This window comes from Ictidomys tridecemlineatus, chromosome 10, assembly GCF_052094955.1.
Source record: "Ictidomys tridecemlineatus isolate mIctTri1 chromosome 10, mIctTri1.hap1, whole genome shotgun sequence".
NCBI classification, from domain to species: Eukaryota; Metazoa; Chordata; class Mammalia; order Rodentia; family Sciuridae; genus Ictidomys; species Ictidomys tridecemlineatus.
In genome coordinates, this window is record NC_135486.1 from 122301779 (window position 1) to 122319533 (window position 17755).

The 17755-nt window shown below is 47.3% G+C and overlaps 1 protein-coding gene across 4 annotated transcripts in view; it reads right to left on the bottom strand.

Annotated features, from left to right (window-relative positions):
* Nucleotides 1–17755, bottom strand: part of LOC101974766 (S-adenosyl-L-methionine-dependent tRNA 4-demethylwyosine synthase TYW1) — a 106766-nt gene that overhangs the window by 42267 nt on the left and 46744 nt on the right. For all 4 annotated transcript variants that reach the window (XM_040278227.2, XM_013360085.4, XM_005328544.5 and 1 more), the window contains exons 11-13: nucleotides 14460–14569; nucleotides 6624–6801; nucleotides 934–1069 (exon numbers count right to left, since the gene is read on the bottom strand). In XM_040278227.2, the coding sequence (XP_040134161.1) occupies nucleotides 934–1069; nucleotides 6624–6801; nucleotides 14460–14569 (424 nt within the window). The remainder of the gene's footprint in view (nucleotides 1–933; nucleotides 1070–6623; nucleotides 6802–14459; nucleotides 14570–17755) is intronic.

A 17755-nucleotide genomic window follows, 5' to 3' on the forward strand; every position in this document is an offset into this window, starting at 1 on the left:
TTCTTGCATCACCCCATGAGCTTTTAGGGGGACACATCACACTCAAGTCATAACACAGAGGAAATTTTAATGTTCAGCTCCTGTGGTGCTTCTCACCAGGCAGATGTGGAGTACAGCTCTCACAATGGCTCAAAAGGCAGCAGCAAGAAAGGAGATCAATTCCAAGGCTACTGAAACAGAGGGCCAGTGACAACAGCAAAGGCAGAGAGAAAAGCAAAAGCAAAGGGCTGTGAGGGAAGCCCAGAGGCAGAACTGACACAAAGTGCCAGCCCCACAGACAGGGCTGATGGAAAAGAAGAACCAAGCCAGGCACGGTGGGGCACCCCTGTGATCCCCACAACCCAGAAGGCCGAGGCAGGAGGCCTGCAAGTTCCAGGCCAGCCCCAAAAACTCAGCGAGACCCTAGAGCTCAGTGGTAAAGCACCCCTAGGTTCAGTCCCCAGTTCCATTAAAAAAAACAAATAACCAGAAGGAAGGAAAAGAAAGGACATCAAGAGAGTACACACAGAAGGGCCAACTGTCGCAGGAGAAATAACTACAGTGGCCACCTGAGGCCAAGTCACTACCAGACAGGAAGCCTGGTCCCTGAAGTGCAGTCAAGTCAGCACTGATTCTGAACTGACGCCATTTGCCGACACCTCCCCTGGGTTTGCTGTGCTCGGCTACCTAACCACGTGCCATTACCAACCCCTGCAGTGTATGCACCTCTCCCTACACACACGCAGGGCGAAGGACTCTCCCAGCACAGTCCCAGCACAGTGCCAGCACAGGGGAGCCAACACTCACTGTCCCCCCATGGTGGGGGACAATTGGGCAACTTAGTGAGGCCCTAAGTAATCTATCAAGACCACATCCGCTCAGTTGGTTTCAGAGGAAACAGTACTCTGGGTTCTCTTTCCTCCTCTGCTCATTTGCAGGGAGTTGGATTCTTACCTTCTCTGCTAAGGCTTTTAAACTATCCAGGAACCTGGTCCAGAAGTCCTTGAAGAGCGGGCGGTCGATTTTCCTCAGGCTGTCTTTGGTGCTGGCGTCCACACTGACATACAGCTGAGTGACCGGCTTGAGCTTTCTTCAATTAAAAGGAAAAAAAATTAGATCATGCCTCCATCAGGCAGCAACACAGGCTGTCAGCTGCAGTGACCACACTGACCCAAGCAACACACCCTCGGCCAGTACCACCCCTGGTAAATGGAAACCATTAATCACTCATTCAAATACGGGGTTTTAGTGGAAAACAGAACAGAACCCAACTTCAGGCCTGGCAGCACCAGCCCAGCACAATCAGGGGTCCCTGGAACCTCCCTTCCCACGACCACCACCCTCAGACCTGCACAGCTATCGCTTCCTAACTGCACAGGGTCTATGCCGATGGCCACCTGAGACCTTTAACTCACAGAAGGAAGTCTTCCAAGGAACCAGGGACAACCCAAAGCTCCCACTCTACTCCTGAGCTTCCAACGTGTGGGGGGAGCAGGGGTTAAGTCACGCTGGGGAGGTGCAGGCAAGGGGAGCCAGAATAGCAGGGCTATGACCCAGCACTTGCGCCACCCAGAGGAGAAACACTAGGTGCAGATTCCCACCTCTCATGAGCTCATCTCAAATTCACTGGCTCACTTCACTACTAGCTGCTGGATTTTTTGCAAGTTATGCTTTATATATAAATTGCAAATATCCCAAAATCTCTCCCCTTCTCCTTTCAAATGGGTCTCATAACTTACTCTCTGTGGTGAATTTAAAACTAACCAGCAAAGAAGACAGGATTTCCCCCTTAATAAGCCTCTGACAAAATTCTCCCACTGTTGATTTTCTATAACTGTTCCACACATATTCCACATTTACCCCTACAATGTTATTTACACATGCTTTTTGTTTCAAAGTCCATGCACACTTAAAATAGAGATATTTATAATCCCAGCAGCTAAGGAAGCTGAGGCAGGAGGATCACAAGTTCAAGGCTAGCCTGGGCAACTTAGAGAGGCCTAAGTAATCTAGCAAGACCACATCTCAAAATATACAAGTAAAACAGGCAGGGGATGTGGCCCAATGGTAAAGCATCCCTGGGTTCAATCCCCAGTACAAAACACAAAGACAAAAAACAGATATAATTCCTATGCCACACAGTGGTTATGTGCTTTTTATAGCCTGATCAGTCATTGGGTGAAGAACCTTGAAGGGCTGGCACACAGACACATAGGTTCCTAAAGCTACCTTTTAGTGGGTGTTGTTGACATCAGTGGGCAGAATCTTTAAGGAAAAGTAAGCCAAGCAAATATGTGCCATGATCAGCTAAGTGACATGCAGGAAAGTCAGAGATGCCAGACCCAATCTTACCAAATGCAGAAGAGCTGACCAGAGGCAGAAAAAGGTGATGAAAATACTGTTTCTGTGGTCCCAGTGGCTCAAGAGGCTGAGGCAGGACGATCACAGGTTCAAGGCCAGCCTGGGAAACTTAGTGAGGCCCTAAGCAACTTAGTGAGAACCTATCTCTAAACAAAAACTTAAAAGGGGGCTGGGGATGTGGCTTAAGTGCCCCTGGGTTCAATCCCCAGTACCCACCCTCACAAAAAAAAGAAGCTATATGCAGTGGTACAGGAGAATCCCAAGTTCAAGGCCAGCCTTAGCAACTTACTAAGACCCTGTCTCAAAATTAAAAGGACTAGGGATATTCAGTGCCCTAGATTCAATCCCTAGTACCCCTCCCCCCAAAAAAATACTATGTATTTTAAGCCTTCTGCAATACTGATATGCAAGGGGAAGCCTTAGAGTTTCAGGACATGTCACTCTGAGCAAAGACCATCACTTACTAAAGTGCAGAAGAGCAGCATGGCCATGGAGGCCCGCCCCTGTCTCCTCAGCCCATCCCCGCAGGCCTCTCTAACAGCCACAGCTGTGCTGCCTGACCAGTAGAGAACAGGACCTGACTGTCTTAATGGTCCTGCTGGCTGTCCGCACCTGATACTCACAGGACTTGCCACGACACTTCCTGGCCTTCTCCCCACTTCATAACTACTCCAAAGGTCAAGCTCAGTGTGCAAACATCGATCATTTACACGAGAGCGAGCCCTGGACACCCGCAGTACAGGAAGGAACATGGATCCACGCCGCTGTCGAGACACTTGTCAAAGAACTGTGCAGACCTTATGCCAGGGAGCAAAGACAGACAGAGGGGAGCAGAGGCCCCTGGGACTTCACAGCTCATTTCTGAGGTGCTCAGCAGCAGCAAAGGGACCAGGGAGACACCTTCTCAGTCCCAGGGATCTTATTTCTGCCACTTACTGGCCTCTATCCTCCATGAGGTCAACGAGGCCCCTGACACATCACCCATCTCTACAGAGACAACAGCATTTAAGTTTCCAAAAAGCAGAGTGTGATATCACTATGTCATCATAACAACTCCTGTGTCTGAAAACCTCACCATCAATGCTGAGAACAAAAAAGGGTAATATTTAGGATATTCAACCTTAAACCAACAACCAGTCCAAATGTGCAGCGACTCCTCAAGTGCTGACCGTGGTGACCCTCGTCCTGATTTTAAGACTGAGTTAAGAATAATAAAGGAATGTACCAACAAATAAAAAGTCCCTCTCCCTTTTCTTTTTTCAGTAGACATTAGTGACTCATTCTATCTTCCGAGCTATATTCTTTGGAAGGCAGAATGAGGCCTATCAGTATCTGTAGAAAGAAACAAAGCAGGGAGAAATTTATGTTTGTTAGAAATCCAAGTAAACAGTAAGTTTCATTTTCCTTTCAAAACGAAAAAACAGCCACAGTGGCCCCAACATCAAACGCAGTGACAACTCAACACTAAGGCACCTGCGGCCATCAGATCAGGCCAATAATCTAGGTGAGGACAGAGAGTAGTAAGAGGAGAGACCCCTCTGCCATCTGCTAGGTGCGCAGGCTGCGGGGCACTGTGCCCCCATCACCCCTCCCTCAGGTAGCTGAGTCCCCACAACCAAACAGGGAGGTTCCAAGGAGGCCAAGTGGCCCACACAAAGACCACAGAGCACAGCTGTCAGCCAGAGACTGGAGCATCCCAGAGGCCCTGCGCAGGTCCTGGCCCCACCCAAGGCCAGCATTCTCCCACAGCGGGGCACCCACAGGGCTGTGGCATTGGGCGGCACATGGCACTGTAAACCCAGAAGGCCAAGAAGCCTACAGACTGTGAGAGGTGGACCATCATGCCAAGTACCAGAGAAGGCCACACCCACTCTTCAGAGAGAAATGCTAGTGCTCGGTCTTCTTCCCCTCTGCAGGTTCTCTCTTCACTTTATTTGCTGTCATGTATAATTAATTAGAACAAATAAAAAGTTTCACTAGAAAACATAAATAAATAAATTATAATTGTGAATTGTATGAAACTTCAAAAATAAATTTAAACTCAACTTCTTTCCATAGGCTCATGTACTGAGCATTCGCTCGGAGGTGGCTTAAACTGGACACTAGACACAGTGCTCAGCCTTAAACATTCACCTTGGGGGGAGCAAGAGATGAATGAATGGGTACCCCAAAACCATGACCAAAGTAGTCGAACAGAATGGGAAAGAATGACGGAGTTAACTGGGGAATTAAGAACGGCGTAACGAATAAGTTGAAAGGCAAGCCGGCCCATGAAGGACACCAGGTTCCTGGGGAAGACAGCACAGATCATGCCAAGGGTGGCCTCAGGGGAATGGCAGGCAAATGCTCAGAGCTGGGAGTGACAGGACAAAGAGCCTGCAGCATCCTCAGAAGCTGGACACACAACATGGCCAGGTGATCCCAGGCGATTCCAATGCCAAGAAAGGCGCTCTCTCTTGCTGGTGCCCTGCCCAGGAGTCCAGAGAAGCCTGCCAGAACTCATGAATGTGGACCCCAGTGGTCTCAAGGCCATCCTAACCCGGCCAGCCCAGTGGATCCACCGACTGACACAGGAGCACACCAAGACCAGCGGAGCTGGCCAGGACCACACAACTGCACGGCTCATACTTAGGAGTAGAAGGAAAGGTCTTATCAGATAACTAGAGACAGCATTAGTGACAGTATCCACTAAAGCAGATCAGTGACACTCCCAAGAAAGACCCCCATGGAAACTCGTATTCTGTGAGCCTGAGAAGATGCTGCTCAGGAGTGGCTCCCTCCTGTCCAGCCACCCCTGCTCTATTACTAGTACCAAGCACACGCTTTCGTTAGCCTCAGCTGTGACAGAAGGACAAAGCTACTGGGCAGTGCGGCTCGTCCTTTCCCTCCTATCTGCCTCCACACTGCGACCACAGCTAGTGGGGGCGGCATTGAGCTCTTGCCCATAAGCCCTGCAGGACTGTCACTGGACAACGCCCCTGGGAGGGTCATTGTCAGCGAGGAGCCCACTACGTTGCACCTGGAGTATTGAAACCCTCCTAGGAAAGTTGAAGACCTCAAGAAGGCCACCAGGACGAATGCAACGCTTCCAAGGTAGGGCGGGGAAGCCACCAACACAGCCAGGCTCTTTTAGAAAGACATAAATATCCAGCCTGTAAGGCACCCAGTCACCCAGGCAGCATGACCACATCCTCCTGTGAGCTCAGACCAGAAAAGGCTGCATGACGCTCGCCTAGAGCTGCTTGCCTGGGCTGACCGCTGAGCAACTGCCTGGGCTGACCACTGACCGCTGACCCGCTGAGTGCAGCTGCACCATGAACACATGGAGCTTCTAAGATTCAGTCTGGAGCCTCGTTTCCCTGAAAGAAATGAAGACCCCAGAGACAACTGGCATCTCAATACCTCCCAGTTCTCAGAAATGAGCACCGAGAACCACTTTCTTCCTGGTCTCTTAGGCACAACATGGTGGGGGCCTTGGCTCACATTGGAGGAGCACTGATGATGGAAACAGAAGTGGAGGCCATCTCAGGACTAGCTGGCTCCAGAGTGGTTTCAGAAACCTGTGGTTCATGATCCAGTATCTTGTAGGGAACACTCACTGCCCTACTTTTAAGCTTTCCTCAAACTACATCTGACCTTCGGTATCCTTGGGGGACTGGTCGCCCACAAGGACCCAAATCTCTGGAAGCCAAAGCCTCCAATGCTCGGATCCCTAGTATGAGAGAGCTCTGCACCTGTTTAAGACCCACGCACACCATCTGCACACCTAAGTCCTCTTGCTGTGCCGCTCTCGGAAAAGCAAGAAGAAACATCTGCACACATCCCTGCAACTGCAATTTTCTTTCCAGTGTTTCCCTCTGCAGTGGGGCATCCACAGAAGCACAGAAGCAGAGTATTCACATCTTCTGTTACGGAGACCAGAGGCAGGAGGTTGCCATGGTTCATGAACCCTCAACGCCTGGGCGTACACATTCTTCCCAAGCTGGCAGGATGCTCTGCTTCAGAGGAAGGTATGCCCACAGACAACACTCTCCAATAGTCTCTGCCAGGCTTTGCAGTTGCAGAAATTCTCCCAGGATTTCAGCAACCACCTTCATAGCTCACATGTCCACTGACTTACTCCATCTTTTCTGGAATGGGTTCTGACAAGCAGGACCAGGTCCACCTTCTTGAGTTGGGTACATAGTAAGCAAATCAATCCCTTCCAATGTCTTGGAGCCTATGGGTTTCACTCTACAGTCACACAGATCCAAGCAGCTTTCACAACAGGCTGCACTACTCACCTGATTTCTTCGGGGAACTGTGCGTTTGTGACGAGGAAACTGGAGATTTTGCGCTGGTGGAGTAGCTGCAAAAACCTATTGATCTCAGGGTACATTATCGGTTCTCCCACGAGGGACAGTGCACAGTGCTTAACCTTCATTCCTTCTTCAAACCGCTCTGCTTTGACACCTGGTACTCCTGCAAGACAGACACAGAGGAGAGAAACAAGTCAAGGAAGGCACTGACCGAGGACACTGCCTTACTGACCGAGGACACTGCTTTTCCTTAATGATTCTTTGGTTTCAGAGAATAAATTCATTTTTTGATACTAATCAAAAAATATACAGCATGAGTGGGGTGGGATCTTGAGAGCCCGGCACACAAGAAGCACTCATGAGGGACTTGCTGCTTCCACTTTCCTCCAATTCGTGACGTCAATGACTGGCATCCACAACAATCATGACCAGAGTACCGCACTCCCATCCCGCATTGCCAAGAACGTGAAGAAGAGGAACTTTCACTGACCAGCTGTGCCTCAGCTTTCAGGAGGTAATTCTATTTTACACACAAATAAAACCCACCTTAAGTGAGCGAGTGTAAGTCCAGCACAAGAGGTGCAGGCTGCCCTCAGCAGAACCCAGGTGACAGGTGGTGCCCTCTCGGACACCCATCCCTCTAAGCACACGTCACAGCAGTATTTCTGGATGAATCATTTCTTGGGCTATGAGGATCTAAGATCTTTTTGTTTAATACCAGGAATTGAACTCCGGGGTGCTTACCCACTGAGCAACATCCCTGGCCCTTTCTTATATTTTATTTAGAGACAGGGTCTTAATAAGTTGCTGAGGCTGGCTTTGAACTTGCAATCTCCCTGCCTCAGCCTCCAAGCTGCAGGGGTTACATGCATGCACCACAGTCCAGAGAGATCTAACATCTTAACTCAAGTGAACCATGGTTTTAAACAAAGCCTGATCCGAGACAACGAAGCACCACCCATAATACTTCCTTTTGGTGGTAAGAAATACCACCAACTTTAACATCCCTCCAGACAGAAGAGTGAAAGAGCAGATTCAACCTGAACTCCAAAGCTGCCTCAGAGCTCAGAACGTGGAAGAACTGAGCCCTGGTTAGACCCTGCCCAACAAAGCTTGGATGCCCAGGCCCAAAGTCTGACTCTAAACAACATTTGAGTCTCTCACTTCTCTTTCCCTAACATGTAAGATGGTGACTTCACACGTGCATGCAGACATAATTATGAGAATTAAATAAGCAACAGAAATGCTCAGCACAATGTCAGACTCAGCACATAAGCATTCAAAAAAGTGTTTACTGCAAATATTTTAATTTTGTGATTAAAAAAGAAAATCAAATGTTTTAATTACTTCAAATGAAATAGTAATTCCATTCAATTAAATGAATATGAGCTAATCGCCTACTATGTGCCAAGCACTGTTCAGGGGACTTTTCTTTCAGTAAATAAAGAGGCAAAAGCGTGTGCCTTTGGAGTTTAGAGTAACACTGGACATAGCAAGTCCATCCAGAGCACAGTGCACCCCTCAGTGCAGCAGCCACCAACACCTGGGACCTCTGAGCACCTGGCAGAGTCCGTGTGGACTAGAGGCAGCCTTCCATGGGTCTTCTTTCCATAAATGTAAATCAAGGGCCAGGCTTAAACTGATGGCTAGCACACTGGCAAGGACTGTGATAATACTAATAGTTAGAAGGTGATAAACACTGGGAAAGAAAAGGTAGAGCAGACAAAGGTGTGGGAGGAGGAAAGCAGTCCAGCTTCCGGCCTGCACCCTAGGTGGTCCCAGTGGGAGGTGAGGTGTGTTCACCTGAGGAATCTGAGTAACATGGTGGCTTTTAAGTGTTACTCTGGGTGCTACAGGGAAGACAGAGGGACAAAGAAGATTATCTGCCATGAGGCCATAATACAACCTAAGCAAGAAATTCACTCGACTTGGAGGCTTGGATTAAGATGGAGACAGCGGAGGTGGAATTGCCAAGGAGATCTGCATTAAAGACACTCAACAGGACTTTCTACTGGATTGGACTTACAGCTCCAAACATCACTAAATCACTAAAAAGTTAACAGCCTGAGCAAAAGAGCTGCCATCAACAGAGACAAAGCAAGTCCAGCAGGTGGCAGGTAATGGGGAGAGGGAGTGGTTATGATCAGTGCTCAATCTTAGCCAAGTCTGATGCGTCCACTGGACATCTGAATGTACACACGACATTCAAACCTGGATTCTGGGTGGAAGTAAACACTTTGACAAAACGATGGCATTTCCATCCAGGGACTGGATAAGATCACTAAGACAGGAAGTGCAGACAGGAGAGGATCAAGGATCCTGATCCAGGACACTCACAATTCTAGGAAGAGAGGAGAGGTCAGCAAAGGACACTGGCAAGGAGCCGCCAGAGAGGAAGGAGGACACCCCAAAGAGACAAGTGCCACCTTTTGGAGAGCTATCACTGAACCATCACCACCACACCTGCCCGTCAGACAGCCACAAGAGCAAACAAGGACCAACCTTTACAACCACAGGCTCTGGGATTTAAAAACCGTCCTAACTGACAGAAAAGGCTGGCCCTGCAAAGCCTCTTCCTGTAAAAGCACTTTCCACTCCAAACTGGCGTCTTGAGGCTCCCGCAGAGTCCTCCCTGGAACCAGGTGCTCATTGTCCTCCAGCAGCTGCCCACAGCCTCTGGTCTCATGGGAGGACGTCTTGGAGAAGGGCAGTGCCAGCAGCGGCAGCACCCCACTGCATCTCCCCAATGCCGTTCCTTTAGGCACACAGCCCTCTGTCCTCAGGGACTAAGCCCTGCCCTTCCACAATTGAACTCTGCTTTGCTGTTGGAATCTTCTGGTTTTACTGGTGGTTTTAAGCAACTTTTTTTTTTTTTACTTCTGGTTTTAAGCAACTTTCCTGCTGTTTCTCTGACCAGGGTCATTGCTGCAGTCTGGCTGGGCACAAAATAACTCAGCCGCCACAAGGCACTTGTAGGTTCAAAACAGGAACTCCTCTATTGTCCAAACTCCCCAAACGTACCCCACCCACGCGGCCCTTCCAGGAACACCACCAACCAGAAATCCCCAACCAACACAAGAACTCCAAAGTAGCGGGCAGCAGGGGTCTAATATACAATTGAATACACAGCTTAACATAACCATCATCATCTCAATGGCTCGCTGGCATCACCTCTCAACCACTCCCTTCTGGCAAAAAAACTCCATGCATCATTCCAACTAGGCTGTGGCTCTCAGCAGGTCATCAGGTCACACCTCTCAAGGAAGAGGCTTGAGCAAGAGCTCAGGGCTCCTGGCTCCTCTTAACAAACCACACAACCCACAAACCAACATACGAGCAAGCCAGTGGTTCAGCTTCCCGCATTCAAACCTGGCTAATCAGAAATAAAATGTCCTCCTCAACCCTTCCTGAGCCTTCGGGCTGGACATCACAGATACATCTGACACAGACACCTGCACTGAGGCTCTGCACAGGCATGCTCAGGGGCACCAGCAGGCGGTGCACTCCTCCCGCTTCCGGTCTGTGTACCAGGCTTGTCAAAGCCACAGAGCAGACCCTTCCTCCGAGGTCACTCTAGATGAGCATCTGGCACAAAATGCATCCTTTCAACTCTGCATTTTCAGGACCCAGGTCACTGTGGACAGCAGTTTTACTCCATGAGTACTGAGCTGCTGCTCTCCACAAGGGCAGTCAGAAGGGGCAGCAGCATTTTGGAAAAATGCTGACTCACAGTGAAGTTCTGACCCACTTTTAATCAATACAGAGCTAATTGTGCATGTATATAAATGGAAAGCTAACACAGTCATGAGAAGAAAGATGATTGCCTTCAGAACTGAGAACAGCAGCACAGAAGGGGAGCATTAAAAAAAAAAATCAGGGAATGTTTTCAAAATGTGCTCAAGGCTGGCCACTTGGCTCAAGTTGGAAACTTCAACACAATGGGCAGCAACAGTGGTCCCATCCTCCAAAATAAAACCACAAATGAACCAGACCCATGGCAAAAAGCAAGTATTCCTCCCCTCTAGAAAACAAAGGACTCCATGCCAGGGCAAAGAACGTTCTTAGCAAGCTAAAAAGTGGACCTCTACAGAGAGGCCAAAGTGGACATACCTGGAATATAACAAGCCAAAGGGAAAGGCTTCAAGCCTTGAAAATAGTGTACTTTCCAATTTACAAAAGACATCTGTTTCTAAGCATTTTTAAGTCTAAAATCTGTATTCCCACAGATACAATGCTACTATAGGTAAATTAATGAACATAACAAATCCCCAAACACCAAACTAATCTGTAATGTACCCAAACCATAATACTGATAAACCACTTCAATATGATCTAATCAAATTCCAATACTATTTACTATGGGAAAATGTGCTCTAAATTCCAACTAAGGAAGCCAGAAATACACATTTCTTCTGGGTTATTTGCTCTTTTTTTTTGTTTTGTTTTGTTTTATTTTTGTTTTTTCCTTTTAAGCCACGAAGGGCACAGGGCAGCAGCATGGGGGCTTCAACAGGGGAAATTCAAGCACGTGTTGGAAGAGAGACAGAGGCGGGTCCTGCAGGGCACCTGGAAGAGGGCAGCTCCTTGTCGCAGGGCCGGGCCTCTTCCCCAGGCCAATCTCCACAAGGAGCTCAGGGCCAGGAAGCCAGAAGAGCCTCCACCAGGACATGAACAGAGGCCAGATTTCAACCTGCAGCCAGGGGAGGGTGCGAGGCTCAGAAGAGGCAGTGTGTCCCTCGACCCTCGCCTGAAGCTAAGCAGCCAGAAAGGAGGTGGCCTGTTTAACCTGCACCTGGTCTCCTGAGGCTGAAGAAAGGGGAGAGCTCACTGCAGGGCCCATGCTGGTGGGAAAGAGGATGATCACTGGTGAAGGCCAGCGTGGGCAGTGATGCATCACAGCAGCTACACTGGTGGCTCTGCTGTTAGCTCTAGCAGGTACCTCACCCTCCCATAGCCCCGAGCCCTGCTCTCCTCTCCCACTGCCCCGTCAATTCCTCAACAATCAGGTTGTTGCCTCTTCTAATACTGTAGGTTCATGGCAAGATTCACTGCAGCAATTGGAGAAAGAAGCCAGATTTTCAAAAACCAATGTGGCTTATTTTGACTCAGAATGAGGTAAGAAGCAGTAAACAGTCTCCAGGGCCCCAAACTGGAGGGGAAGGGAGCTGGCATTCATTATGAAATCACAGGCAGGAGGAGCTAGCCGTGCCTGGTTCCCCACATCCACCACACCTTCACCAGCACCACCTCCTGCTGGTGGATAGAGAAACTGCTGTGGTAAAATGAAGAGCTGAGGTCTCCCAGGCCCGCGTGGAAAACCTCTCCATCAAAGTTACTGTTGAGTCAATGTTTTGCTGATGTGGTAACATTTTCCAAAGTCAATCAATTAAGGAATAAAAGAAAGCACCTTCTGTGAGATTTTCCCAGGTGACACCCTAGCAAGCCATTCTTAGGAGAAAATCTGGTGACAGCGGGACTCTACCTCCTGCACTCTTAAGCCAGCTAAGCAGTCCCTCAGCTCTGCCCCTGCTCTCTGCAAGCCACAGCCGGTTATCCCTTTGGAAGGTAGCACTCACTGAAAAACCGCTTCCTACGCCTCTGGCTTCCTACGCCTCTGGAACCTTCGGCACAGTACAAACCCCCAAGCCGGTCTGACGGACGACCCAGAACCTGCGCTCTTGTGAACTCACCCAACTCGCCTCACTAACATGACAAAGTCAACTCCATGACTTATTCATTACTGATTTCCATTTAAAGTGCATTTGCAAAAATGTTTCTGTCAAAAAAATTACTATCAGAACTCAGAATGCCATTCTGTACCAAGGGCATCTCAGCAAGGAGACACCCTGAGAAAATTCTACCCAAGTGAACAGCTTTCCCCAGGGCTGCTTCCTCCTGCAGCAACTGCCTGGGACACAAACGTCCAGGAGATTCAGGGCTTCCAGCAATAAGTCCCCACCAGGGTTTAGCTAGCTCCTCAAGAATACACCAAAAGTACACTCAGTAGAGCAAAAAAAAAAAAGGAAAAAATCCTGGTATTTCCTGCTTCTGACATTACTATTTGTAACAATTTTATGTGTCAAATTGGGTGGGCCATAGTGCCCAATGCTGAGTCAAACATTATTCTGGATGTTTCGGCAAAGATGTTTTTTAGATAGGATTAAAACTGATGGATTTTGAGTAAAGCAAATTACACTCCATAAAGTGGAGAGACCTGATCTAATCAGGTGAAGATGGACCTCCCTGAGCAAGAATTCTGCCAGCAGAATGCCTTGGGACTTTTGCCTATCCCCTTCCCAGGTCCCCAACCTGCCAGCCAAGCCCATCACATTCGGGGCTCTCCGAATTCCCACAGTTGCAGGAGCCAATTTCTTACAATAAACAAGTTAATCTCTTTCTCAATCTATTCTTTGAAACACGCTCTTCTGTTTCTCCAGAGAACCCTGAATATACTATCCAGAAAAAAACAAGATGCTACCTTTAAACATACTGTGTATGTGATTTGAGGATCAACAATCACTATTAACTAAAGTAACAAAAAGGCTAAGAAAAGGTAGTCAAATTCTAGTTGAGACTTATTGTTCTTTACCAACACTTTCATTTAATTTCCCAAAAGTCTAGTAAGAGACACTGTTTTATCCAAGTAACAGAAAGCAATCTATCCCCACCCCACCATAAAAAATGATTCAGATTAAAAATCAAGGCGAAAAATTACAATACTTATGAGCATCTCTGCAAATGTAAATAAAAAAGCCTACCCATAAACAAACATGTACAGGTCTATTCTCCCTAGTTCATAAAGAACAAGGCAAAACTTTATTGACTGCTTTGTGTGAACTATTACTGATGTGGAGTCATTTTGTTAACACCACAGGAGGAAATCAGAGCAACCTCTGTTGGAATCTTTTTACTGTCAATGGGCTGAGGATGTGGCTCAAGCAGTAGCGCGCTCACCTGGCATGCGTGCGGCCTGGGTTCGATCCTCAGCACCACATACCAAAGATGTTGTGTCCGCCGGAAACTAAAAATTATGTATTAAAAATTTCTCTCTCTTTCTCTCTCTTTAAAAAAAAAAAAAGAAAGAAATGGAATAGAGGCAATAAGACACGTGGTGGGAAGCACGGGAGCACACCCAGCTCATCACTCACAGTCACTGCTTGATGAAGCCACCTCTTCGAAACCCCAGCTCTTTTAAGCGGTGCTCGGGTGGGCTCCGGCTCCGACTCCGACTCACAGAATTCACCCTGTGTTTACAAGCTCTCCAGGTGATTCTGATACACAATAGATTTTGAGACCAAGAATCTCTAGTAGATTCAAATATCTTTTAAATATAATTAAAAAAAGAATTGAATCAGAAAATTGTAGAAACTGAGTGGCAGATTTTTTGCTATATTACTATAGATTATGTGAAAAAAAAACTTTCGATATGATCCCTCCTTTTTTATAAGGCATTCAACCACAAAAGCTTTTCTAGTACTGTCTGATATTACTTAAGAACTTTCCTATGACCTAAAATTCCCAGGCTATTCATAAGGCTGTGCCCACCAGGACAGAGCAATGGCAAAGCATCTCAGGAAGGATGATATGTTCCCAGGCAAAACTTACAGATCGAGCTGCTAGCCTTTAGGTTGAATTTTCAGTTTTTCCATCAAGTGGAATATAAAATTTAAAATTTTTAAAGGTTAAGATACATAGAATATTTCTACAATGTTTTTGCTTCCCTATGGGAAGTTTCCAGCAGAGCGAAACACCCCAAAGAGGCGATCCCCCCACCACACTGCTTCAGGCTCCAAGTGGTGCTGCTGTCCCTCTGCAGAATACCTCTGAACTGCTTCATCATGTCCAGGTGGTTTTCCACAGCGCCCTCCAAGATCATTTCAGGCTGGTCCATCTTCCACCGCCACTCGGTGCCCACAGGGTTGGTGTGGTGCCTAGGAACAAAATCAAAGGTTCCTGTGACAGTGTCTTGGCCAGGCATCTACTGAGATAGTCCCCAAACCAGGGATGGCTTCCTCCTAAGAGCCCAGCTGTTCATGGCATCACCTCCCAGTCATGACACCTGGCAGCAGGGTGGACAGAGAAGCCATTCCCATCTCTGCCCAACTCCCGCTGCTGAGTCAACTGCAGGTATAAATAAAACTGCTTTGAACCATGCTAACCGTGCCCAGCACAAACACAGGTAACCTGCCACCACCACATTCTCATATCTAAGTCGACCTTCATAAAATGAGTGCAGGAAGCTGGACACATGCTTGAAAATCACAGAGAGGGCCTGAGACGGTGCTTCTGGGTGCAGGCCTGGGGAAGGAACCAAGAGCTCCTACTGGAACTGCCTCCTGGGCTCCCTGTGGAGCAAAAGGGGGTAGAGATGGACTTCCTACGGGATCAGGAGAGTTCTGCTCCACTCTGATCAGTGAGAGAAAACCACATCGACAGGCCCAGCCCCACACTTTGGACAATCATCAGAATGAACAGTTCACATCCCACATCAGTTTGCTCAGATGAGAACCACGTACTTCTACAGTTCTCTTTTTCTCACATTTGTGTGTAAAGCCAGCTCTGTTCACAAGGATCTGTTCTCTTACGTTACTCTGTCTCATCAGGCAAGTCTGGGAGTGTCTGGCCAAATCACCAATCTCCTTGAGGCCATGCTGTGTGTCCATTCCATTTCCCAGAGTGTGGTCTGAAAGATGCTCACCAAAGCGGAGGGATGCTGAAGTTCTGGGAACAGCTGCCTGCATATTATCCTCCTGGAGAATTACTAAACACTAAACCTGGTCAAGGTGCTGGTTGTTCTGCACCCACTCTGTGCACGTTGTAAGAAGAGAACTGGCACACTGGGTGCCAACTAGACAGGCCCATCAGCTCAACACCAAGACCACCACCCATATCCAGCCCCTCTCAGCACACACACTGCCACTGCAGGGAAAGAAAACTGCAAACCAACACCTCCACAAACAGTGACAGAAATCCACCATCCACTGGCCATTAGAATCCAGCCACATGTAAAAATTAAAACACACTAAAACCACAGTGCTTATGTAAGAACACAAGGCTGGTTCAACATTTAAAACCCAATAACCATATCTCACCATATTAACAGAATTAAAAAGAGAAAGAACATGCATCTCAAGGTAGGGAAGTGTTTAACAAATCTCAATACCCCTTCCTGACCCAAAACTCTAAGCAATCTAGGAATAAAGGGGGATTTCCCACACAGGGGATCAACCAAAAATCTACAGCTAATATCAGACTTAATGTAAAAGAATGAAAGTTTACTCATTAGATCAGAGAACAGCAGAGTGTCCTCTCTCGCCACTCCTACTCAGCATGTAGGTCTGGTCAGTGAAACTGGGCAAGAAAAAAGGGAGAAATAGAATGTCTCTCTTCACAGATGACTGTCTACACAGAAAATTTAAAAAAAAAAAAAACTATTAAAAAAAGAGAATTTAAAAGGGAGCCTAAAATACACAAAATCAATTACAGTTATATATCAACAACGAAAAACTATAATTTGAAACTAAAAAGTATAATTTAAAATAGCAGTAAAATTTATAAGTACACATGAATCCAAAAGAACGTCTGTGGCTTATATGCTGAAAACTGTGGATCGCCGAAGCCCCAGGTGAAGGCAGAGACTCGCCACACTCGAGGGAGACCCAATGCTGGGCAGACTCGCAGACCTGCAGAGCCCACTGCGAGTCCGAGGAGCCATGACAAGTAAGGTAATCTAAGAGTCCCTATTAAGCCAGAATGGCTACAACAGTCGTGAAAATGGAAAAGCAAGATGGGATTCACAGTGCGCAATGTCAAGACAACTTCTGAATCTGCAGTGCTCTCCACATCATGGCATTGGCCAAAGGAGAGACACAGACCCACAGAGCAGAGTGAGAAACCAGATGCAGATTTACTGCCACGAGGCTCCGACAAGGTGCAAAGGAAATTCCACGGAAAAAGGATAGTCTATGCGATAAACTGTGGTGAAACAACTGGATAGTCGCAGGCAAAACAATACTCCCATCTATTTCTTGTACATTAACAGTAATAAACAATAAATTGATAACATGTCCCTTCTGGTATCGGCCAAGGAGGAATAGAGCACACCCACAAGACCCATTATGCCAGTCTAATCATGACAAACACCAGACACAAAAGGAGGGACCTTCTCCAAAAGACCTCACAGGTTTTTCTCAAAAGTGTCAAGAACAATGCTGAGCCACGCAGGTACTCAAGAGGCTGCTGCAGTTGTGGTCCCTGGAGGTTTGGCTACTGCTAGAAATGGTGGAAGAATCTGGCATCAAGCATATTGTGCTGATTCTACAGAAATACAGGATATTGGAGTTGGGGGGTCATGGAAGCTACCAGTGAGATTTCAAAGGAAGGCCTGGGAAGCCAGGCAAAGTACAGCAGGATCAGTCTCTGTGGGCTGCCCCTGACAGGGTGATGCATGGAGATGTGAGGACAAAGTTAAAGTTGCAGTGGAGACCCTCAAGATTAAGAGAAGCCAGTACCATGAATGCTGTTGAGGAAAGCTGCAGAAATTGAGCCAAGACAGAGGCCATGTGGGTTCAACCAGCAATGCCATAGGGGCAGACCTACACAGCTCTTTGGGGAGAATATCATACGTAATTCCAAGTGTTCCAGATATTGGACATGGAACTACAGGACTTGTTTGCTCAGTTGGATTTTAGTCTTACTTTAGTCCCATTCCTTCTTCCTATGCCCCTATTTCTTCACATGGAAACATTTCTTTGTGCCTTTATATATGGGATATATGTAACTAGATTTGATTTTTACAGGGGCTCATGCTGAGAGTTTGCCTTAAGTTTCAGAGGAGACTTCAGATTTGGACTTTTGGTCAATCCTGGAACTGTTGAGACTATGGGGACTCTTGGAAATGAACTAAATATATTTAGCATTGTGAGATGAGTATGAGTTTTTGGAGGCCAGTGGGTAGAATGTTATGCTAGGTATTAGGTGTCTCCCTAAGGCTCAGTGCAAGAAAGTTCAGAGACAAATGATTGAGTTATAAGAAATTTAATCTAATCAGAGCATTAATCCCCTGTTAGGGATTAATTTGGTTGTAACTGTTAGGCAACTTGGGTGCAGCTGGGGGA